Source organism: Centropristis striata, chromosome 21 (genome assembly GCF_030273125.1).
Source record: "Centropristis striata isolate RG_2023a ecotype Rhode Island chromosome 21, C.striata_1.0, whole genome shotgun sequence".
NCBI lineage: Eukaryota > Metazoa > Chordata > Actinopteri > Perciformes > Serranidae > Centropristis > Centropristis striata.
In genome coordinates this window covers 9,883,178-9,906,081 of record NC_081537.1, presented here as the reverse complement: position 1 = coordinate 9,906,081, position 22,904 = coordinate 9,883,178, and the positions used below count along the sequence as shown (strand labels likewise).

The 22,904-nt window shown below is 40.5% G+C and overlaps 3 protein-coding genes and 1 long non-coding RNA gene across 10 annotated transcripts in view; 2 read left to right on the top strand and 2 right to left on the bottom strand.

The window, feature by feature from the left end:
• Positions 1 to 1,184: 1,184 nt before the first annotated feature.
• On the bottom strand, positions 1,185 to 10,378 carry tepsin (TEPSIN adaptor related protein complex 4 accessory protein). 2 transcript variants are annotated; one of them, XM_059324674.1, is made up of 13 exons: positions 10,259 to 10,378; positions 9,752 to 9,824; positions 8,839 to 8,930; positions 8,577 to 8,670; positions 8,410 to 8,477; positions 8,251 to 8,332; positions 6,894 to 6,965; positions 5,456 to 5,647; positions 4,550 to 4,736; positions 4,276 to 4,389; positions 3,582 to 3,660; positions 3,359 to 3,493; positions 1,185 to 3,253 (listed from the first exon to the last, which is right to left on the bottom strand). In XM_059324674.1, exons 1-13 carry the CDS (start codon positions 10,295 to 10,297, stop codon positions 2,639 to 2,641), a joined length of 1,842 nt encoding a protein of 613 aa, XP_059180657.1. In that variant the 5' UTR covers positions 10,298 to 10,378; the 3' UTR covers positions 1,185 to 2,638. The 2 variants fall into 2 exon arrangements, with proteins under 2 accessions (XP_059180657.1, XP_059180658.1); XM_059324675.1 differs by having other exon boundaries at positions 5,456 to 5,644.
• On the top strand, positions 5,975 to 7,339 carry LOC131959475 (uncharacterized). The gene is made up of 3 exons (XR_009389468.1): positions 5,975 to 6,067; positions 6,389 to 6,520; positions 6,879 to 7,339. It is a non-coding gene; the product is annotated as an uncharacterized LOC131959475 (long non-coding RNA).
• Positions 10,379 to 10,551: 173 nt separating the features above from the next.
• Positions 10,552 to 12,612, top strand: ndufaf8 (NADH:ubiquinone oxidoreductase complex assembly factor 8). Its single transcript, XM_059325293.1, has 3 exons — positions 10,552 to 10,807; positions 12,133 to 12,243; positions 12,337 to 12,612. The coding sequence occupies exons 1-3, from the start codon at positions 10,727 to 10,729 to the stop codon at positions 12,355 to 12,357; spliced, it is 213 nt and encodes a 70-aa protein (XP_059181276.1). The 5' UTR covers positions 10,552 to 10,726; the 3' UTR covers positions 12,358 to 12,612.
• Positions 12,613 to 12,655: 43 nt separating this feature from the next.
• Positions 12,656 to 22,904, bottom strand: part of slc38a10 (solute carrier family 38 member 10) — a 28,151-nt gene continuing 17,902 nt past the window's right edge. For 4 of the 6 annotated variants that reach the window (XM_059325288.1, XM_059325287.1, XM_059325291.1 and 1 more), the window contains 7 exons: positions 20,996 to 21,102; positions 20,739 to 20,895; positions 18,214 to 18,381; positions 17,704 to 18,132; positions 17,512 to 17,598; positions 15,606 to 15,749; positions 12,656 to 14,887 (listed from right to left, as the gene is read on the bottom strand). In XM_059325288.1, the coding sequence (XP_059181271.1) occupies positions 13,668 to 14,887; positions 15,606 to 15,749; positions 17,512 to 17,598; positions 17,704 to 18,132; positions 18,214 to 18,381; positions 20,739 to 20,895; positions 20,996 to 21,102 (2,312 nt within the window). In that variant the 3' untranslated portion in view covers positions 12,656 to 13,667. The remainder of the gene's footprint in view (positions 14,888 to 15,605; positions 15,750 to 17,511; positions 17,599 to 17,703; positions 18,133 to 18,213; positions 18,382 to 20,738; positions 20,896 to 20,995; positions 21,103 to 22,904) is intronic. The other 2 variants (XM_059325289.1, XM_059325290.1) reach the window with 1 other exon arrangement.

Here is a 22,904-nt window from a genome sequence, read left to right as displayed (position 1 = left end):
GAAAAACATGTTGTCCACATGAGTCATTTTTCCAAAAAATGGGAAAATAAGGTCTAAGGGCCAACTAACAAAAAAGGCAGGTTAACTCTTGTTAGTTTGATTTGTTTACCAGAATACGTTGCCATAATAACAAAGCTTGAAATATTTTGAATTTGCTTCTTGGCACCAAATCAACCACAAAATGCATCAGGCTAACTGAAATAAGTCTGTCCTTTTTGGTAAACTTGCTTTGTGGAACAGGCCCCATGTTAAAAAATACCAAAGTTTCCCTTTAATGAATGCCAATGGATTCACTCCAAAGGAGCAGTGTTAAAACAATCCAGTAAAATAACATTTTAGGCCTTATTTCTTTCCTCTAACCAAAGTGATAAGTTAAATTATAGTATATTTGCAGTTGCTTTCACTGTTTAAATGAATCTGTAATGTTTTGGTGTGGCAGGTCAGTGGGTTCAAGGTAATGGAACAGAGATTATTCACGAGCCTCACCACCAAAAATCCAACCTCAGATTAGACCCTGGCTAATTATAGAGCTGTGAGGGCAGGCACTGGAGTCTGCAGCTCAGGCGGTGTAATGCTCAGCACCGTGCGTCTAACAAATACAGCCTCTGAATCAGTTTGTAACCATGTGTTTTAACATTTTACACATCACGTGTGTGTATGCGTCATACGCCTGTCAGCCATACTAGTTTACGTATGGTGGTTTAATATGACCAGTACACTGTGTTGCAAATAAAATGAGAGATGTGAAAGTGGTTCATATTTTATGTAATTTTCAAAATCATTTGACATTGAAATAAAGCGTTGCTGAAAGTGATGTCTGCCACATGTCACTGATATATTCAAATACAGCATAACAAGACTCATTTATATGGTGCTGCAATAAAAATACAGCAGATTTTATTGTTCCTCAGCATGTGCAACAGCATTGCTTGTGTTCACCGAAACAAAATACATCAGTGGTGCTCATTGTACGTATCCGTAGGTTGGATTACCATTTTGGCATGTAGTGTGTACCACATTCCACAGTACAGAATGTAACTAAAACAATGCTTTGATAGTGAAGGTAATCTGCCTTTTATATGGTTACACAAACAATCATTCATGTTGTTGCTGATATATTGCATTATGCTGATGGCAGATGTTTTTTATCAAACACAATAATAAATTCCTCCATTAGTTCCCCAAACTACTTTTTAATCCTACACATGCACTCTACGGTCACTCCCACAAGTATGTTTTAATACAGGGTAGACATAATAAATAATGTGTAAACTAAAACTCATAACATTTACACTGACAATAGTTTAGTACCAAAAAATATGGAAGACAACTCTCATTTGTAGGTTTATGAGTCCATAAGAAAAGCAACTGTAGTGCAAAGTACAAATGGAGGGTTTCTCCCTCAGAGGTTCAGGGCGTGCTGCAGAGGCGTAAGAGTTGTTTCCGTTAGCTAAAAGGAATCCTGAGATAAAGCAACTGTCAATAATAACAACCTGTAATTCAAGATAACCATTCTGGTTAAATACTTTAGAGAAATTAGACCTCAGCCAACAAACAGAAATGTAGATTGCAGACAAGTCCTCAAATGACAGTTGAGGGGTTTCTCCTGCCAACTGTGGATTGCATTCACTCTAAAGGACGACAGGTACATGTCCTAAATATGCTGTCTCTTGGCCCAATCTACTGCTTAAAAGGGACAGTTTGGATTTTTTTGAAGTGGGGTTGTATGAGGTACTTATCCATAGTCAGTGTTTTATCTACAGTAGATGGCAGATGGGATGCAAGCAGCACGACAGAAATAGAGGATAAGCAAAGCATGGCTGTGGATGGAGGCTGCAGCAACAAATATTTTAATGTTTTCACAGCTTTACCTTGCAGTGAGACAACCCTTTCTGATGGTCAACTAAAGCATTTAAATCCATCTAGGCTCTCTTCAAAGCCACCAGACTGCATTGACAAAAACAGTAGTTTTACCTTGCAAGAGTTGGTGTACTGCTGAATCTGATTAGTTAGTTAGTTAGTTTGTGTTATTGTGGGACTTCGGTGGTTTGGAGGTTAAATGGGATTCTCCCAAAGTCACAATAACACAAACAAACAAGCCAATCACGAGAGCAGTAGACCAGCATCACCTGTGGTCTAGGAAGTAAAATTACTGTTTTTGTCAAAGGAGTCTGGTGGCTTTAGAGAGTATAAATACATATGACTTCAGTTCCCGCATTGGAAAGGGCTGTTTGAAGGCAAGGAAAAGCATTGTCTTACACAGATATACATTTTTTTTAGGTGGTTAACATATGTTTTGCTGCTGCCCCTGTCCACAGCAGGATATTAGGTTATTTCCATTTTACTTTTTCTTCTCCAAAGTACCACTGCCAACCACCATCTACTGTGGATAGAACACTCACTATGGATAAGCCCACTCCTAAAAAGCCTGCATTGTCCCTTTAAATACAATTTCCAAGGAGGCACCATACAGAAAAGAACAGAAAATCCAAACATAATGTAAATCAGCCATCTATATATAGTTACAAGCTTGCAGATCTCATCTTGGGTTATAAAATTAAATAGATTTCTAAAAGGAAAAAATATACATGATGACATCATTGGTTTAACTGTGACAGCTCCAGCTGTTAAATGTTGGTCAAAAGTTGAGAAACGAGAAGGCCGATACTGGTTGGCTGCTGTCAACTGAATTGCAAATTAAAGGAGCGTCATCACTGGCTCTGTTAATACTGTTATGAACAGCTTGATTCTCCTTTAAGCTGTCGCCCATCGTGTCCGTCTCTGTTAGGGGCGTCTCTCTTTTACACAGGGGCCTCCCTTTAGTCACCAGCTCCATGCCGCTGAACAGGGACAGTCTGGTGGGACAGGGCTGCTCACTCTGCGGCTCGGCTGCAGGGGGGGAGCTCCTGTCGGCGTTAACCTCTAATTCATCAGTAACCAACTTCACCTCGGCCTCAGCAGTCCTGACCGGCTGCATGTAAACAAGTTTCTCCTCATCTCCGTCATTCATCTGCCCCCCTGAGTCTCTCTGGGTCAAGGCCAGACTAGAGGGGGGAGATGGGTGATTTGGCGGTTGGGTGACACCTGTGGGTGAGATGTCAGCCTGATAATGGTTAAGGTTGTCAGCAGACTGGGTTGGTAGTAAAGGGTCGGTAGATATGGAAAGCTGATTAGTTGTTGCCTGATGGCTGTGGTTATCCTGCTTCGGAGCGTGTACAGATCCGCCCATCAGAGCTTCAAACTGTCGCAGGATCTGGTAACACGAGATAAGAATACAGAAACAAGAAAACACCCTTGTTTTGAGTATTATCTACTTCTGTCCTATTGGTCTTCATAATGTGTTCACTTTCTCTCTTACCTTGGTGGCTTTGTTGGCCACCGGGCCTGGAGCCCCCTCGCTCAGCTGCCGGAGCCTTCTTTGTGTAGCTCCGAACATTTGTTCCAGAGAGAGGAGGTCAGAGGTCATGAGGCATGACACAGCACACAATGCCCGCTGCCGGATTGGAGAAAAACAGATGTTTATTAGGATTCCACTTTCATTAAGAGAACCTGGATGTTCAGTGAATCTTAACTGTCGTTACCATCTTAACAGAGTGTGAGGGATCTTGAAGCTTGCTTGAGAGCAACTCTACCACGACCTCACAGTTGAGAGTGGAGCACCTAGCAGATCAAACAGACAGAAATCAGACCATTTATAAAGATAAAAATAATACAGTACATAAAGGGAGAATCTGCAGGATTCTCAGGCTCATTTTAGAAGCACCGTTTCCATTAAAGAGAAGCAAATTTGAAGTGAAATTTTAAAATGTTTCATTAAAAAAATGCGTAAGGTATGTCACAATCAGCTGGTTTAGAGCGAATAAACAAAGCTGCATGAACAATTTCCTCAGAAGATGGCAGTGTAATGTATTGCTGTAGGCTAATCCGTCAGTAAACAGTAGAAGAAGAAGATATTGCAGAGAGAAAGATAAAAAAACAACAAAACAAGGCTCCTAATCGGACAACTTTTGCAGACAGTGGAAACAGCTTTTTCTTCTTCTTTTAGGTTTTCCGGGAGAGCAGAAACAGCTGATCAGTCAGAAAAAAATGTTTCCATCTCCGGTTTGGCATATTTACTATTTTTCCAAAAGGAAAAAAACCTCCTCAAGAGAGTGTAAAATGGTTTATGTTTGTTTTTTCAAAGTTTTATCAAATTTTGGTATTTCCATCAAGCTTTTCTCATTCAAATCTTCAAAATGTGCATGGATATTTGTTGATGGAAACCAGGCTACTGACTCTTTAATGAAGTGCTGGCTCTCCTCTCTGGACAGGAATGCTCTGGATCCTTCAGTCAGTCTGCTGATTAGCGCCATCTCCTGGCCGCAGTCCCCCAACTGCAAGGCTTCCACCCTGGAGGCCAGACGGCGAGTGGGGCAGAAATGACAATAATGTGGCGAAAGTGAGAATATTCGCTAACACCGGACATTCAGTGACTAATCTACAAGCTTTCAAATGTGACTAGAGTGTGATTTAGGCAGGAAATTGCTGGATTAAAGAGTTTAAGGCTCACCGCTCTGATAGGTCCCCGCTGCTCTCTCTGCTGGCCCCAGACTGGCTCCCGGTACCAGCTGACTTGCTGCCCACAGAGGCCCTGCTGTTTGCTGCGATATCCTGAGAGGAGTTGTGAGACGAGCTGTTGCCGCTGTCCGTCTCTTCCCAGCCGCCTCCTACCTGTCCTGGACACCGCTGGGTCAAGGCTGTGGTGGAGAATTAGGTATAGGATATAGGAATTATTTTTTGGACCCGTTTTATGTGGATTGTACACCGATTTTTCATCACTCAAACACAAAACTTTATAAGATGATATTTCACATTATCATACCATAAATTATATTAGATTATAGATAACTGAGGAAATAAAGAATAAATAGGAATACAATAAACAGCTAAATAAACATCATTGCTGTTAAGTTTCAATCAATTTCTGACTATTTAAAAATAAAAAATAATAGCCAACACCATTTTGTAAATCACATAAAGCTATATTTTCTGCTTTATATATTGTGTAAAACAGTTTTCATAACGACATACAGTCATGGAAAAATATATTAGACATTGTTTTCTTGACGATATTGTTCATTTTAATGCCTGGTATAACTAAAGGTACATTTGTTTGGACAAATGATAACAACAAAAATAGCTCTTAAAAGTTTAATTAAGGAGCTGATATCTAGCCATTTTCCATGGTTTTCTTGATAATGATTTGGTTATTAAGAGGTGATCTAATAATTTTTTTCCATGACTGTATATCGGACAACACAGCCTTTGGCCAATATTGGCCAATAATATCTGTCAGGCTTTAGTCAAAATATATATTTTTTTAATCTAACCTGAAAAAGATTGATATGAATGATCTGAAATGAGCCTTCTATTTATAAACCTAGGCCTATCTTTCCATCACAACAACAATGTTCACCTTTAGGTGCACGAGCAGGCAGGTTATAGGCACACGCAGGCACGGCCACCTCTATGGGCGCGGACGGCGCAACTACTGCCCGGTAATGGTTGTCATGGAGGCGGATGCCCTGGTGTTCAGTTGGGGGAAGGACAGCGCTGGCCACCACCTCTGCAGCTTTCTGGATCTTGTCCAGCAGTGAGTCACTGCCTGCTGGGAGGCAAAGGGACACGTATATAGAACAAAAAAGGTACAGAAATAATGACACGTACAACATTAAAAAGTTTTTGTCCTTCAGTTTGTGGAGTGAGGCTGTGGAACAGACTGTGTTAGTGACCAGCTGAGCTGGTTGTTTATGCACCATTCATGTTCCAGGGTTGTTGTTTTTTGGTCTCTTTCTTTGGGTTATGTTTTATTCATGTTCTTGGTCTCACCACATACCCTGGAGTGTGGATAAGTAGGGTTAATTGCCACACACCTGTGATTGCCACTTTCACCTGTGATTACCACATTCACCTGGGCTGCCACACAAAGAGCAGGTCAGGTAGAGCAGAGAAGCTGAATGCAGTTTGGTTGGTGTACCTGTTGCCATTCATTTGGAGGAAAGTTTGCACCCTTGGTAGGCGAAGCGAGGTATGTGGCATTGAAACAATAGTGGCATGTGTTTTGTTTGGTTTCATAGGTTATGTTATATTCATATATTGTCATATATTTGTTTGGTTCCATATGTTATGTTATATTCATATATTGACATATATTTGTTTGGTTTCATATGTTATGTTATATTCATACATTGTTATATATTTGTTTGGTTTCATATATTATGTGTGATATTGGAGTTTTATGGTTGACTGTGGGTAGAGAGTGGGTTTTAAAGAAAACAAACTATCTAATGAAGTAAAATGTGTGAACTTTTAATATGTGCAAATATTGATATTTTGTTATGTGTTTTAGTTTCACGGTGCTCGACGATGGAATAAAATTTTGCACCAGTTGAACTCTACGCTGTCTTATTGATGCCAAGGGCTGTAACAGACTGGGTGTGGAGCTCAAGCAATGCCCAAGCATGATCCAGTTTAAAAAGCGGTACAAACACAAACACATTTTCTATTTTTTTGTAAATATGATATTCAGTCATTATATAACATATAATATTATGTAAATATGTGTGATTAGGGGGAAAAAATGTGTTAATTGAGTAGTGGAGAAGGGGTAGGTTTAAATAAGTATATGCTTCATCCTACTCCTTTTCGGACATGTTGCGTTCACATTATAGCTTTTGTTTTGACTATTGCTATTTTTTTGTTTTGATTATTCTCATTGGATGTGTTTGTTTTTGAGTTTACTTTGTTGTGTTACTCGCATATGTTCGAAATAAAAAAAGCTGAGCTGAGCTGAAATATAGACAGAAAATAATCTAGACTGGATTTGTGTCTGTGTGCAGTCATCCATCACTCACCTGTCCCCTGCTTCCCTGGACTGTATCCAAAGCCCTGCATTCCTGACCTGTGGGAAGTTGCTGAGCCCATCCCTGGACAGAAAGACACAGGAGAAGTATTGTGCTCAGCCTTCAGTTCACATATTACAACGAGCCTTACATAACTGATTAAAATCATTTAAGCTCCTTACAGACACTCATGCTCTCTAATATTTCAGATGACGGACGGTATTATTACATATGACAGTCGGAATGGGTTCTGACTATTCTGATTGGTTTCCAAGTTGGTTAAATATCCTGTAGCACCTAGTAATGTAATCATTTCCTGAAAATGTGATAAAATTTGCACTTAACCTGTTCGAAAATGTTATAAGACCCAATAATAACCAATCATGTAATAAAATGATATTGTAATACGATTTTCTCTGATAATAAAATACCTTTCAGGTGGCTCTTTTATATTTAAATACTGGTGATTTAATCATTTGGACGCATAATATGATGATCTAAAGAAATGTGCTTTATTTTCTCAGAAATGTTAACACTGCAAGTGCAATAATAATCTAATAAGGTATACATTATTTGTAAAAAGACATAAATCAGTCAGGACATTTTATTGCATTGCATTAGTTATTACAAATTTGTTTTATAACATTTTTGATCAGGTAAAGTGCAAATTTGGTTACTTTTTAGAAAGTGATTGCATTATGGGGCGCTATATACCCAAATATATTAAGCTTCATATCTGATGAATCAGTTTTATCAGTAAAAATCAATACGAAAAACATTCTGATTGTTAAGATAAACAGCAGGTGAAGGCTAATAAATACTCTGCAAGAACAGAGACATTGGTTTGTCTTCTTGAGGTGGCATGAACAAGAACAAAGTTAGTTCTGGCCAGGACATTTCATACTTCATGAGGAAACTCAAGTGCAGAACTCCTGGGAAGTCCTCATCACAATATTCCTGCTTCCAATTTCTGACCAATCACATAATTGTAGGAGCCCACAAGAAAAAAACGTTTTGCTCAGATGTGTTGAGAGAACTAATTTCTCTGTTCTTGTGGAGTATGTATTAGCCTTAAGTCTATGCGGCAAAACTTAAGTCATGAGTGTTTAATTGCAGCCCCACATCCCAGTGGTTCATCAGGTGTTTTCACTTGTGCCTGATTAGCCCTCCTCTACTTTAACTGGACCTCATATACTTTCCAGTACATTCATATCTAATCAAATACATGTGAGCATGCACAGGACCTTTACAGGTTTTGTAAAAAAACAAAGAAAGAAAGACAGAAAATACAATAAAAGAAACACAGACTCTGTAAAGAATTCCATTGAGTTCAATTACCACCAAATTACGCATTTATTTTATTACTCACCCATTGTTGGGGGGGCTAGGTTGAGCGCAGAGACGCCACCTTTGGTGGAAAATGTATCTGTGAAAAGCAACCTGGCCACTTCCTAAAAAGAGCAACAGTTAAAACTGAGTGTTTGCCTAGCTGACACATAAAAATGTCTGAATCCAGCCTGAGGCTCACCTGTGCTGTATTTCTCACTTTCTGGTACAATGCCGTGCCATGGATAGGATCAGGAGGGCCGCTGTAAACTTAAAGAGCAAACCCCGTCATAGCGAGTTAGTATTCAGGTGACAGAGTGGCCACAAAGTAATGAGAGTCAAAAGGAACTAAAAGCACAAGTGACTAACCTGATGCCTGCTGGATGAAGGTGGAGTTCCTTCGAAGTTCTGTGAGGAAATGGTTTGAGCCATGACCGCAAAGATGGACAAAGATCTTCAGCACCTGAAACACCATCAGTATGAACAGATCCTCAAGTTACTCACAGACAAGAAAGAAGGAGAAATCACCAACAGTTTAAACAGTAATCACATGAGAGCTCCACTTCATAGTTTCATATTAAAAAAACTATAGAAGAAACTTAGACAGAACTTGAATAATAAGTGTTCTCGCCTTGAGTTTGACGTGACAGGACTCCACCTGCAGCCTCTCCAGGAGGTACTCCAACAAACACTGGCCGCAGCCTGAAGACTCATGGGAAATTTCTACAGTGTGATGATGGTTAAGGATATTATCATCATAGTGTAACAGACTCAGTATATCCTATCTGGGCAAAATGATTCTTCCCTGGTTAGAATACCAGAAAAGAACATTACTGTGAAGAACACTATCCTGCTGGCATCTTTATATCATTAACAGTTGTATGGACATTATGGATATCCTTTTTTAGTGTAAATTCCTGATTCCTTCCTGGCAGATTCCCATCCATTTATTTTCACTGAAGAGTGTCCATTAGTCTAAGGTTTCTGCAGAACAATATATGACTTGAACTGCCAATCACCAGTTGAGAGTTTACAATACTTAATAAAAGTGAGATAGAGCAATGTATTTTAAACCATTAGAACCAAAATGTTCATTGATACATTTTCTCTTAAAGGGCCCTGCATTGTAAAAGAGGCCAAGAGTGACCACAGATGTGGAAAACCATGAATCACTGACCAATCAGAGTAGGCGTTTAAGAGAGGGCGGGCTTAACAAGACAGTTGCTAAAACGTAGTGCTTCAGGCAGTGGTGTAAAGACAGAAACTACGAGAAAAAGAACGTGTTTTTTTAAAAACATTAAAGCATGTCAACATGTTCTATTAGAGACCCAAGATACAAGTATGAACCTGAAAAATGAGCATATGTCTTCTTTACGAAGCTCAATTAGATTAATCCTACTTTATGTAGATTTTATGAGACTTCAGCATAATTATATGCTGAATCAATTCATCTGCATGTCTCATGCCAGGTGTATATAATATGAATACCATATTGAGAGTTTTCAGTTGCAGGCTCAACTACAACAGAATATGACAAAGGATACTTCCAATCTCTTGGAAAAGGTAGCCAGGACAAGGGTTTTCATCATCTGCTGTAGCTTTCATCAGAGTCGGGACCTTCAATTTGTGGGGAAAAAATGTGATACAACATCAAAGCTGGCGCTAACAGTTTGTGTTGTACATTGCAAACACCACAAACAAAAACATCTAACCTGTGTACTTTACAGTTTAACACTGACACAAACTTGGCATGACACCAGGGTCAGAGCACCAGGCCAGCTTTAGTCAAACAGGCAGTTATAACAGTGCTGCATGTCTGTCTGCGTCTTTAAGACGTAAAAGAAACACGCTGGCAGATCGCTGACAATTAACATTAATTTAAATGACCAAATTTCCTCTTGCTGTTAGCTAGCAGGCTACTAGCATGCTAGTGTTGGCACAACTTAACAGATCCAAATAGACACGTTAACATACGTCATACTCTTCATGCTCAGTTGAGCCGTTGCTGTTTTTCCACAAGTAGTAATAACAGTTAAAAATACAGCACTTACTTTCTGAAGAAACGCTAACCGCTCCATAAATGTTGCCATGATTTAGCAATCCTGGCTGCGGGTTACTCATCTTCCTCTGAGGGTATGAGGGGGAGGCGGAACTCGAGGTGACAGCTAGCCAATCATGAAACAGCAAGCAGCAATCCTAAAAGCCAATTGGCCTTTAGGTTTCGCCTACGGTCGAATATTAGCGAATCAACTTCGGGAATGCTTGAGCTGTCATCTTGACTGTCAGAGAGATGAACCAATCACATTACTGAAGAGCCTTCCGTACGTTTCCATAATGACAGGGTCAACAATATGGCGATGTCCACACAGAGGGTTACAGCAATGCTTTATTCGCTAGTTGATGTCTATTTATTTCATTTAAATGCGTCATAAATGTGCTAGTACATTTAAGAAATTGTATCGTGCCCATCAGTTGACTTTAAAACCTAAAGGACCTCTGTTGACGCTCTAATAATAACCATGTCTGGGTCTAATGCTTGGAGTCGCAGTCGAGAGAAATTGAGACTTTTCCCTGAACTTTTTGCTCAGTGTGCTGCAGAGGTAAGAGCTAGTCACCACCACGTCTCTGTCAAACATCTCTGTGTAGGCTACATATATGTACAAATGTGTGTAGTAGCAATGTGCACTTTGTGTGTTTTTTTCTTATTCAAATTGTACAACTTTTTGATTGCATCTATTTCATGTATGTTTGTTTTGTTTGCCTACTGTCTGTATATTTAGTCTTAAAATTTAGTAGCATTTTGTTTTTAAGTAATAGCGGAAAATTGTGCAATTCTCTGAACACCTTGAAATCAGAGATGGTTAATATTAAAACAAATTCCAGCTAGCTGCCTAACAAGGGACACTTTTTTTTAATCACCTAGTATCTCAATGCAACGATTTAGAAGCTATGATTAATTTCCTATTGTTGTTAAACATTGCGAAACCTTCTCAAAATAAATATAAAATAATTAGGTCTACTTACTTACCTCTAATTTATATCAAATACATTTATTTTCATTACACTCAAGTACAATGAAATTGTTAATTGTTAAACATAATGTATACAATTATAGAAAATATAAGCAAAAATACAAGCATGAAAAGGCAAAAAACAGTAATAGCTGCTTTAAAAAGTGTATCCCAAAACAATAAGAAATATACTAATTCATTATTTTCATTGTTAGAATTCTAACTCATTTGAGTTTGTTTTTTTAAATTATAATTTTGAGATACTAAGTCATTATTTTCTGAGATATTAGGCATGATAATAACGTTTTTCATTATAACTAACAGGATGATTTTCTTCTATCACACTGAAGGTGTGATACTGTAGAATGCAGGTTTCCAGTTATGAATGTATGAAGTGTATATATATAAAGTAGACTTTTGATTTCAATTGTTTGTGTGCCTGTATACAACTCAGCTATTTGTATTTTAAATTGTATTCATTATTCATTTCTAGGGTTTAGCTTTATGTGAATAGGTTGAGCTTTACTGTCATTACTCATTTCAGGATTGCAAAATAAAATGCAGTTATCAGTCTAAGCAACACAAACGGTAATTGTATGAATGTGGTGAGATAAATATTAGCATAGTATAATGATTTGTAAAGTAATAAATAAAACAGTAAAATAAGATAATAGAGTAACTGCGTGACTGTATAATTCTATACTTGCAGTAAGAATTGCTAAGGGTTGCAAAACAAACATTAGAGATCAGTAAAATAGATACAGGAGGAAAAAAAATTGTGAATTTTATATTATTAAAAAAAATTATGTGAATTTTTTTTCTTGTAAATTACTAACGCACCCATTATCATGGGCAGACAGTGAAAAAATGAACATTGTGGGTCTTTGTCTAATGTCAGCCTGTGTGTGATTCAGGCAACAACATATGGGAAGTGTGTGGCAGCCACCACAAAAGGCAGACAGGAGCTGAAGAAGGACATGTGTGCAAAGGAATTTGAAGCACTGAAGACCTGCTTTACAAATGCAGTAAGTGACAAAGTCAGACATCCTCCCGCTGAACTTAAGAGTATGCAGTGGCAATACATGGTTATTACTCAAATGTTTTTATTTTCATTACAGGCCAAGAAAAAAGCCAAATGAATGGAAACTGAAAATTCAGTGGACCAACCTCAACTGTGATAAGAGAAGACATGAAGTTACAAGTGTTAAAGGACTTCTGGTAGAATAACACTTCCTCTACATGGCACTGTAAATGACGTGTGTGATATGTCAATCTATGGACTTTTTTATGATGTTGAAATGGAGATTGCATGTTGTTGCAATTGAGCGAACCATGAAATACTGCTACATTCTTTGGTATGTAATGTACATCGGTGAATAAAATATTGTTCATATTATCTGTCTCTATTGTTGAAACACAGACTAACAGCCAAGGAAATAATAGAGATGTTTTTATTTATTCTTATTCTCAGCAAAATGTACAGAAATACAATGCACATAGAAAAATACAAAAATAGCCTCTTGTACAAAGCAAAGGTCCAATGTGTGTCTAAGTGCCGACTGATGGAGGAATTTTCAGAAAAGTTGGATCACAAAGACACACTACAAACAGTCAATATTTACTTCCACTTAATTTCTCATGATTACTGTACTGTTTACAGTAAGAGTGGGAGCAAAAAGAACACAAATTGGGAAAGAAACTAATTTTGTTTTGATAGAACAGCAGCATATGGATTGAAAAGGCACTGATAAATCAATAAGGAACAGATATTGATGATGGAATGATTGGGGAGTGATGGTCTGGATCCAGCTGCTTCACTGTCCACAGTTTATCAAACAGTAAGGCTACATTGTATACCTCGTAGCTCCAGCGTGAGGTTGAATTCAGTTACTTTCATTTGAAAGTATAATGAAACAACTTTTAACAAGGTGCGTGGACCCACATTACATCCAATATGTGATACATGTAGGTTCAAAAAAACCCTTAGATCACAATTTAACACAACAAATATTACAATATATACATCACAAAGTAACAAACACACTGAAGCTTTAACAGAAGATTCGCAAAGGAGACAACAATGCACAAACAGACCCTATAGAGAAGCACACTCCACAAAGCTGGTAAATAAAAAGGGACAAACAATACATCTAACCTGTCTAAACACGCCATTTGCATAGATTTATATACATTTCAACAGTAACCTCTTCAAAATGCTTCACCATGAAGACAAAAATAAGTTAATATTTACACGCACTTTGCTCTTTAATAGACTTTGGGTTGTTTCTGGAATACTCCGTATGAAGAAAGAGAAAATGTTCCTCTTTGTCCATAACATTTCTGAAGGCAAGAAAGAATGTAAGGCAGTGATATTGTGGTCCACAGTATTAGAAGTTTTTTGCAGTATGTGTTGAACTTACAGTCCAATCATTGAGTGAGAATCGGTGTGTTACTTCGCTCCCTCATCCTCTGAGGCCTGTTTAATCTGCCGCGAGTGCACCATTGCCCCAGCCAGTAGCCTCTCCTCCAGGGCTGCATGCAGGTCTGAGCCCCCCAGCTCCAGCAGGGGCTCCAGCCCCGGCACCCCCCTGGACATCCCGGCCTCCTCCGGGGGCCCTCGGGCTTCACTGGGTCCCAGTGCCCTGCGCCTCCGCCTTAGATCCATCTCTCCCTGGTCCCTGATCTTCTCGTGGGAGCCCTGGGGGTGAGCCTGGGCTTTGACGGCCCCATCTTCCACACCTTCTCTGGGGTCCGCCTGGGCAGCAACTTTCTCTTTGAGGTCTCGTCCTCCTTTCTTCAAAGCGTTGCCGTCTTCTCTCTCAGCCCCCTGTGCAGCCTGTCTGTCTTCCGCGTCTCGCTCCAGCTGGGCCTGCCTCTCCCTTGCCTCCTCCTCCGCTGCCTTCTCTTTCCTCACTCTCGCAACTACTTCATTGTCTGCTCGCAGCAACTCCTGCTGAATTCTCTTCTCTGCAGCAGCCTTTTCCTTCGCTGCTCTCTCTTTCTCCTCCTGTTCTCTGATCAGCTTCTCTCTTCTCTCCCTTTCGAGACGTTCTTTTTCCACCCTGGCTTGCACTTCTTTCTCTATCCTCTCTTTCTCGGCTCTCTCCTTCTCTAACTGCTGCTCTTTGATGAGATTTTCTTTTCTCTCCCTTTCCAATCGCTCTTTATCTAACCTTGCCTGCACTTCTTTTTCTATCCTTTCCTTCTCCAACTCCTGCTCTTTGGCCAGCTTTTCCTTTCTCTCCCTTTCCAGTTGTTCTTTCTCCAGCCTTGCGTGAGCCTCTTCATTTACAATGTTCTCCTTTTTCGTATCTAGGTTTCTTTCTTCATCTTTAAGTTGAGCTACCAGTTCGTTTTGGGCTACGGGCTGACGGTCATCAGATCTTTTCTTTCCCAGCGGCACACCCCTTGCCCCCAGCTCGCTCTGCTTGTGGGATTCTCCTTCAAGTGAAGCCTTGCCATCCTCCTTGTAAGGTGCTTTCACAGCCCCGGCCTCTGCACCCTTATCCCCGGCCTGCGCTTGATTCTGGGCCGCGGCATGAGGCTCGGCAGCTCCGGCTGCTTCCTGAGGCTGCTTGGGGTCAGAGTCCGGGCCAGACTCTTTCACCTTTGCTGCTCCGCCTTCTATTCCCTCCTGGACACCTTTCTCTGCCTCACCTTCAGCGCCCCCTTTTAGTTTAAAAAACAAACACTTTGTCACATTTATTTCTTAAATCAAACACCTATGATATCAAGTGTCATGCTTGCAAGACATTGGCCCTCATTTATCAAGCGAGCGTAGAAACGAGCGCAGATCCGAGTGTATATTTCGTCTTACGACAGGGTCCACGTGTGATTTATCAAACGATCGTATCTCGCCAATCACAGCGTAAGAATGATCGGCTGTTGATAAATGTGGCGGCTCGAAACATGCGTAATTTAAATACCACGCCCTAATATATACCCGATTCAGAAGACTCGCCTTCAGAGTTTACGACACCGAAGGGCGTAATGCGGCCAAAAGGAGGATTTTTTCACCCTCTAAAGTCAGCTTTATTAGCAAAGTGCACCGTTACAATTAACAAAAGGGGCAGTATAGACATATTAAAGAAAAACGCAGCGACGGAGGTTTATGAAATAAAAGTACTTATAGTTATAAACTCAAACAAGTTCAGTGAATATTTTACATTTGGAGGACGGACTTAGAAGTTTTCAGCTTTTTGGTTGAAGGAGGTAAACAATGTTTTAAAGTAAGTTTTAATTCAAAAACGAGATCTGATTGTACCGTCCGCTCACATCCAAATTGATAAATGCCGAGGTTTGCGTAGAAATCATCTTACGCCCACTTTACGCTCACTTTCTGACGTACGCTCGTTTGATAAATGAGGGCCACTATGTGTCCACCCACCGGCAGCAGGTTGTTTCTGGTGGATTTCCTTGTGCTGCTCTTCGATGACAGCCAGGAGTTTTGCCTGCTGGTCCAGAAGTCTCTTCTGCTGCTCTTGCTGCTCCTGAATCACCTGCAGCAGCACGGCGTGGTCGAGCTGGCCCTCTACATGACAGAGACGTAGAATTAAAATAAGTCACCTGCTCCTCTGGGCACTCGGCATTAGTTAAGAAGCGTAGTTAGACCGATGTAGGGCCAGTCTCTAGGTGAGAGGGGAAGGGGAATGTTCCACTATGACTTAGTTTTGTCTCACTGATCATTTCAAACACACATCTCTAGCCTTAAACATGAACTGGGCCAGGCAGCTGCAGACACACACAAACTATGTTAGAGGGCAAGGTGAGTGGATTCTACACTGGTACATTATTTAGTTATTTGATAAAAATGCAAATTATTAATACTGTATGTAAATATTTATCGACTTGGCCCACTGAGCGAATGACAGGAATTTTGAGCGACAGGCCGAGATAAAGAGAAGAGGCAAGAGGGAATTCATACCTGCAACCAGCTTTTTTATCACTGTGATAGGAGTCCGGCAGAGAGAGAAAGAAAGAAAAAAAAGGGTAAAGATGGAGGAGAATGAGAGAGAAACAGAGGGAGAGGGCAAAAGTAAACAGAACAAGAAAGTCAACAAAAGAGACTGCGTGGTGCATCAAGCCAGTTAAAAAGTAGAAGAGAGAAATGGATTTGAATATCTCTGCTGTCTCCTAACCATGTGCACCCGCACAAATAGGCACAGTAAGCATGAAAAGGTCACATTTGTATTACATATAGGGTAAAGAGAGACAGAGGCACCAACAGCATGCAGCAGACCACAGCTGATATTTTAAAGGGTCTTACACCAGGAAATTGCAACCTTTCTGCTCTGAAGCTCCCCCACAGCCCTGTCAGATGAACTCACTTACCCCTTCATCAACTATGAATGCTTGTTTCAAATGTATAACACTATTCATTATACAAAAGTTGATTTTTAATCATACAATTGAACTGTCAATATTCACTACTACTTGTAGTAAAGCTGAACGTTTCAACCATTTATCCAATCAAATCAAACAATCAAAATGACTTTATTTATCCCCGAGGGGAAATTCAGTTAGTCTGAATAGCGAAGGATCTTTTGTTCCTCTTCATCCTGCAACGGAAGGAGAGGAGCCGTCCACTGCTGTTTTTTTTTATAATAGGGTGATGGTGTCCTCCAGTCTTGCTCCGTTTTAATGAAAAAAGCTCCTCTCTTGAATAAACTCTTCTCTCCACAGAAGTATCCATCAAAAATATTATAAAAATACATAAAAGCTAAATCAGAGAGCTACCAAACTATGCTGCTCCTCCATGAAGCGCATTCCATTGTATCATTTGAACTTCTTACCAGGACTTTTAGCTTTTTATTGCTTAATTTTATCTTGGTTTATTCATTTCCTGTGCTGTCTAACTTGCAACCTGTGTCAATCTCTTGCATTTTGTTCTTACATTTTCAAGAATAGCTTTAAAGTAAAAACACAAGTTGGAAAATGCATTAGCGACACAGAGCTAACAGCTACAGTCATGTGCTGGGTTTCATTGTGTTTCATTAGGTCTAATCTGCATCCACACAGCTGCAGCTGCATTGCATTCTGGTCAATGGAGGCTGCTGCTGTTGTAGAGACTGGCACCTCGACCTCTTCTAGATAAAATTCCTGCTACATGATTGGTGACTGTTGATGCAAAATGTGAACCAACTCCAAAGTTAGTGGGACAAAAATATTTTTTATGCAGCTATATTTTAAACTACAGCACATCCAAATAATTGTATGAATTAAAAAATGCTGACGTAAGATTACTGTCTCATGTCTACGCCCCTGAACCCCTGAATGTTTTCCACTGCACTCACCTTCCATCTTATCATCTGCTTTTTCTTTGCTTTCTACACCCGGAGCCTCTTCTGCAGCAGGATGATGCTCTCCCTCAGGAAGTGGAGCTGAAAGATTACCACATATCACCAGGTCAGTGCTGCATTTTCCTACAGCTGTTTTTTTTCCACTCAGCTGTCTTAAACTACAGTTATACAAGAACAGAGACAAACCGTCACGTTTCCCTGCAGCGTCTGGAGCTTTGTCTGCTTGATTGACCACTTTGGCTGCGTTCCCTGCAAGAGGATCTTTCACAGGATCGAGCCTCTCAACTTCCTTTAGCGAGGGAACATCCTGCTGTTTGTCGGGCTTCTTCACCACCTCGTTGGACTCAACTTCGCCTCCACCCAAATCCACTTCCTCTTTCCCCACAGCATCAGGCTTCGGCTTCTCTTCAACCATGTCATCTTTTTTGTCTGCTACCTCCACAGCGTGCCCCAAGCCTTGCTCTCCATCTCTTTTGGGTTCTTCCTCTCCTCCTCCAGGTTGTTTCTTGTCCTCTTCCAGCTCTTCGTTGTTTTTTCTTGTGTCTACGTGGACCTCGTCATGAGGGATGGGTGGTTCATGGCGATGGGCCTCGCCCTCTGGCACTGCGACACCTGCTGGGAAAACAGATAATACAATGGTAATTTCACACAGTTAAAAATCCAGTTAAGGTTCCAGTGTTGGTTCAGTTTTCTTACCGGCATCAGGGCGGTCCAACTGCACCTCTTCGTCCTTTCTCTCAGGTACTTCCACTGGTCCTTTAATCTGTGGGGGCTCAGCCGGGCCCCTCTCTACAGGCTGTACCACTTTCACAGGTGGCAGGTCAGGTTTTCCTATCTCCACTGGCTTCTTGTTTTGAGGATCAGCTACATGCAGACACACAAAACACATCTGTTACAACAGACAGAACACTTCTACTGGATATCACCTCTATGAAAATGTCAGATATCCAACATATTCCCAAGATCTTTGTGCTAAACTATGTTAATTTATTTCATTTCTTTATAAGTATGTTTAATATGGAAATGTTGGCCTCTGAAAAGTATGTCCATGTATATGCACTAAATACTATTGACTATTTGACTTCAACTACTGGAAATAGACTTTTCCATGATATTTTAATTTATTGAGATGCACCTGTAGATGGTGGCAGACAGGCCCCCAGTTTGACAGGCAGACAGGAGTACCAACATGGGAGCAAAGCAAAGTACTGCTGTGGACGGAGGCAGCAGCTAAACATATTTTAGGCCCACCCAAAAAGAATCAATATCAGTTTAAATGTGGGCTACATTTAGAATATTTTCACAGCTTTCCATGGCCGTCGGACAGCCCTGCTTAAGTTTACACAGGGGGAACTAGCTTTTATCTATGCTCTCTTCAAAGCCACCAGACTCCTTTGAAAAAAACCCAGTAATTTTACCTCACAGAACACAGGAGTTGCTGGTTTACCACTGCCTCGATTGGTTACTTTGTGTTATTGTTTAACTTCAGTGAATCTGAGGTAAAATTACTGTTTTTATCAAAGGCGTCTGGTGGTTTGAGAGAGCAAAACGATTTCACATCCCCTTGCATAACCTTCTGTTTGTCTGATGGCAAGGTGAAGTGTATAGTGTGCATTTAATATAGGTTTTTTTTTTTAAGGTACCAAAAATACATTTAGCTTCTCCTCTCATCCACAGCAGTACTCCTGCCCATCTACTATAGGTAAAACACTGACAATGTTCTTCATACAACCCCACTTTAAAAATCGGAACTGTCCCTTTAAGGCGAAATGAGTAAATAAGCCCTTTAGCAACAGATTTATACAACCATTAAATGTTTTTATGCTAGAATATTTTTCCTCTTGTTTAGTGCTGCTGGTGAGCTTTTTATTTGCCTTTGCTGCATTTTCTCACACAGCCAGTAGATACAGTCAGTCTGAAAAATATGAGACACATTACCGCAACTAAATTAAGAAGCCATAATTTTGACACCTAATTTATTCTACTATTTTCTCTTGTCTGAGAAAAGTATTCTAGTGCATTACATTACATTTAACACTGGCCCTGACATGCACTCTTTATTTTCTTGTACAGTTGTGTTTATTACACACATTAACTGCTGGCATTAAAATAAATTAACAACTCGGCATATATCGCATGAACTGTGCGTGCTGATGCTCTCGGCTGTAATTGATTTCAAGTCGACTAGTCAAATAAGTAGATCCACTAGGTGGCAGCAAATACTGAAAATGGCAACACTGACACAATTGGTGGAGTGTAATAAATGTGGAACTGAGAAAAGAGCAGAGAAATGAGATTAATTTAAATCAAAACTAACAAACAGGAAACGGGTGTAAAGGTCGAGGTTAAACCTGAAATAAAAATACGAGAAAGAACGGAAAATCACATTAATTCAGAAATAAAACAAAGAAGTAATTAAAAGATGGAGGCAGAAAGACTGCTGGTGTCAGTGAACGGTTAGAAAGAGATGTCACTGAAGAAGCACAAGGTAAGGAGAGGAAGTGAAACTAAAACCCCTCCTGTTTCACCCGAAAATTGAGAACATTAACTCGAAAGGTTCCTCATTTATTCGTCTACCCTCCCCGAACCCATATCACCTTCTTCCTTTTATACAGCCAGAGCTTGCAGGCATTTTATAGCTGCCACAGGAGATATGGGGGAGATGGGGGTGAAGACAATGTATTTTGGGGGGAGGGGGAGGGTGACAGGAGAAATGAACAGAGGTAGAGGGGTGGAGAGAAATTACTGGAGTTTGAAGGGCATCACTCTCGCTCCATCAATGTCAGGCACTCAGCGCTGCTCTCCGATATTATCAAGAGGTTATCTCCTCACCCTGCCTGTCTGTCTATCAGTCACTCTGTCTGTCTCCATCTTTTCTTCTCACACAGATGAAAGAAAGCCTTTCTTTTGCTCTGGCTTTTGTTTTAGTCTTGTTGGCCCTTTGTCACTGGCTCATATTCTCTTTTAGTTGGCGTTTTAGGGCGCTACGGTCCGTGACTTTGAAAATAAAACAAGAAATAAACATGTCTCTCGTGCCGCCGCTGCCTTTTTGCGTATATAATTACATGCAGCGCTGCTGTCTGAGCTCAGACGCTGCAGACAAACCTGGCTCCGGCCCGTTGAGGTAAATGTTTCCACGGCTCATTAGTAAACCACTTTCTTCTATAGTCCATCAAGTAGATAAGTGATTGCCAGCCATTAGCCCGTGTCATGATCTTTACCGTGCAGTCCAGGGAGGTCCGGTAGCGGCATGTTGTTGTTCTTGACAGGTGCTGGAGGTGGAGGAGCTTGGACCTTGGTGCCCGGACTTCTGGCCGATATTGAGAGGGTGGTAAAGGTGCTGACGAGCAGGATGCCAAGACCCACCCAAAGGACCAGCTGCAGTACAGAGAGAAACAGGAGAAGCACAGCAGGTCAGTGAATAAACATCATTGTACTGAGCAATTGATTCAAATTGTGTTAATTCTGACTATGCCACCTGAGAAATGATGCCATTCTTCTGGATCTTTCTGTAGATGAGAGCAGGGCATATGAAGCAGATGAGGCTGCCCATGGTGGCGCCAGTCAGACCCAGAATGGTTTCCACTAGAGTGAGAAAAGGGAAAGAAAAACAGGGATCATCTTATAGTCCTGTAAAGTGACTCCCAAACAGGGGTACTAGTATCTCGAACCAGGGGATAAATCTGCAGTTGTCATTATTATTCTGCAATAGGGGAATAAATGCTTTTGCTTGTTTGTATTTCTTAAAACCAATAATAATCGTCTTGGGCGTTGTTAAGCCCAGGATGCAGCGATGGTACCCCTGCTAAATAGATAGTCAGAGCACACAAATGGCAGGCTTACACCCAAGTCTACATACAGTGAGTAAGACTAGATTGTTTGTGGTATTAATACATAATTCACATTGAAATAATGACCAAAAAATGACGAAATGATGAAATAGTTAGCTGAAAGTAGAAGATAAATGGTAAAAATATTTTGATAAAAATAATAGATAAATGGTTGAAATAATTAGGTAGAGCAATGGAGAAACATTTTAAACATAGTACAATGAGTTTATAAAATGGTTATAAAACAGTCAATAAAATACTGCTGAGACCATCATCAGTAAGAATAAAGTTATTCTTAGTGCCTATCACAAAATCAGCCAAATGATCTACGGCACACAGACCGAAAGAGATTATATTTACATTTTTACAGGTAAAGTCTGGCAGTGAGAAGTACGTTAGTCAGTTAAAAGGAGGCAAGACGAGATTTTGCTATTGAGAGTAAAATTTCTGGCATGATATTTTGTGGTTATGGCTACTTTGTTTCACCTTTGTCATATTACTGTTATTAATCATACATAGGCACAAATAAAACATTAACTCATCACTATGCATCTTGCAAACAACTGTGAAAAACTCACAAATACTTAAAAAGAAGTTTTTTTTCCTTGCTTAAAAAAAAAAAGCACACACAGAATTATAACACTCACTTTGTGGTGGTGGTGTTATAGAACAACCACATTAAAATACATTTAGATGAACACATTTGGTGCCAACGAAGGGGTACTTGAGGTCATGTAAGAAGAATCTGGATCTACGTTAGCCAAAAATGTCATAAACTATTGCTGTACTGCTCACTTGACTAAACATTGTCAACATTGCCAGAGTCGAGGTATTTCATCCTGCTCATCTCACTGTTTCATGCGTCTCAAAAACTCCAAGCAGTTCCCCATATCTACGCTCTCCATCACCAGCTCCATTCATACCTGCCTCTGCCATTCACAACCGGCACCCGCCCAGCCCCAGGCTCCCATCCATGGCACCCTGCTCCTGGCAGCAGCGAGACCTGGCCCCACCCCTGTCTCTGTGGACCGGGGCCGGCTGGGCGCCGGGCCTGGAAGCCCATCGTTCATCCAGAGGACGGACACCATATTGTCTCCCTCAGATTTAGTGTCCATTCTCCCCAGGGTCCTTACCTCCCTTCTCCTCAGTCTATTAGCCTGATTAGATACACAAAGAGCCAGCCAAACCTGCTGTGTGTGTGTGTGTGTGTGTGTGTGTGTGTGTCCACCCAATCAAAAGTTTAACAAACAGCCGCTGTATAAAAGGATGAATAAAACATAAACTCATTCTAACCTTTACATCTCCACCATTTTGGCCGTTTGTGAGTGGGACGGAAAGACTCAAAGAACCTGACGGAGAGCCAATATTGGTGTGAGCACGTGTGTGTGTGTGTGTGTGTGTGTGTGTGTGTGTGAGAGAGAGAGAGAGAGAGTCTGGGAGAATAATAGCCCTATCTTCCCGTCTGCCCGTCTAAAAGGAGATAAAAGTTAGGGCCCTGATTTAAGGACTGTGTTAGAGTGTGACAGTCACTGACTCGTAAAGTCACATTCACACACG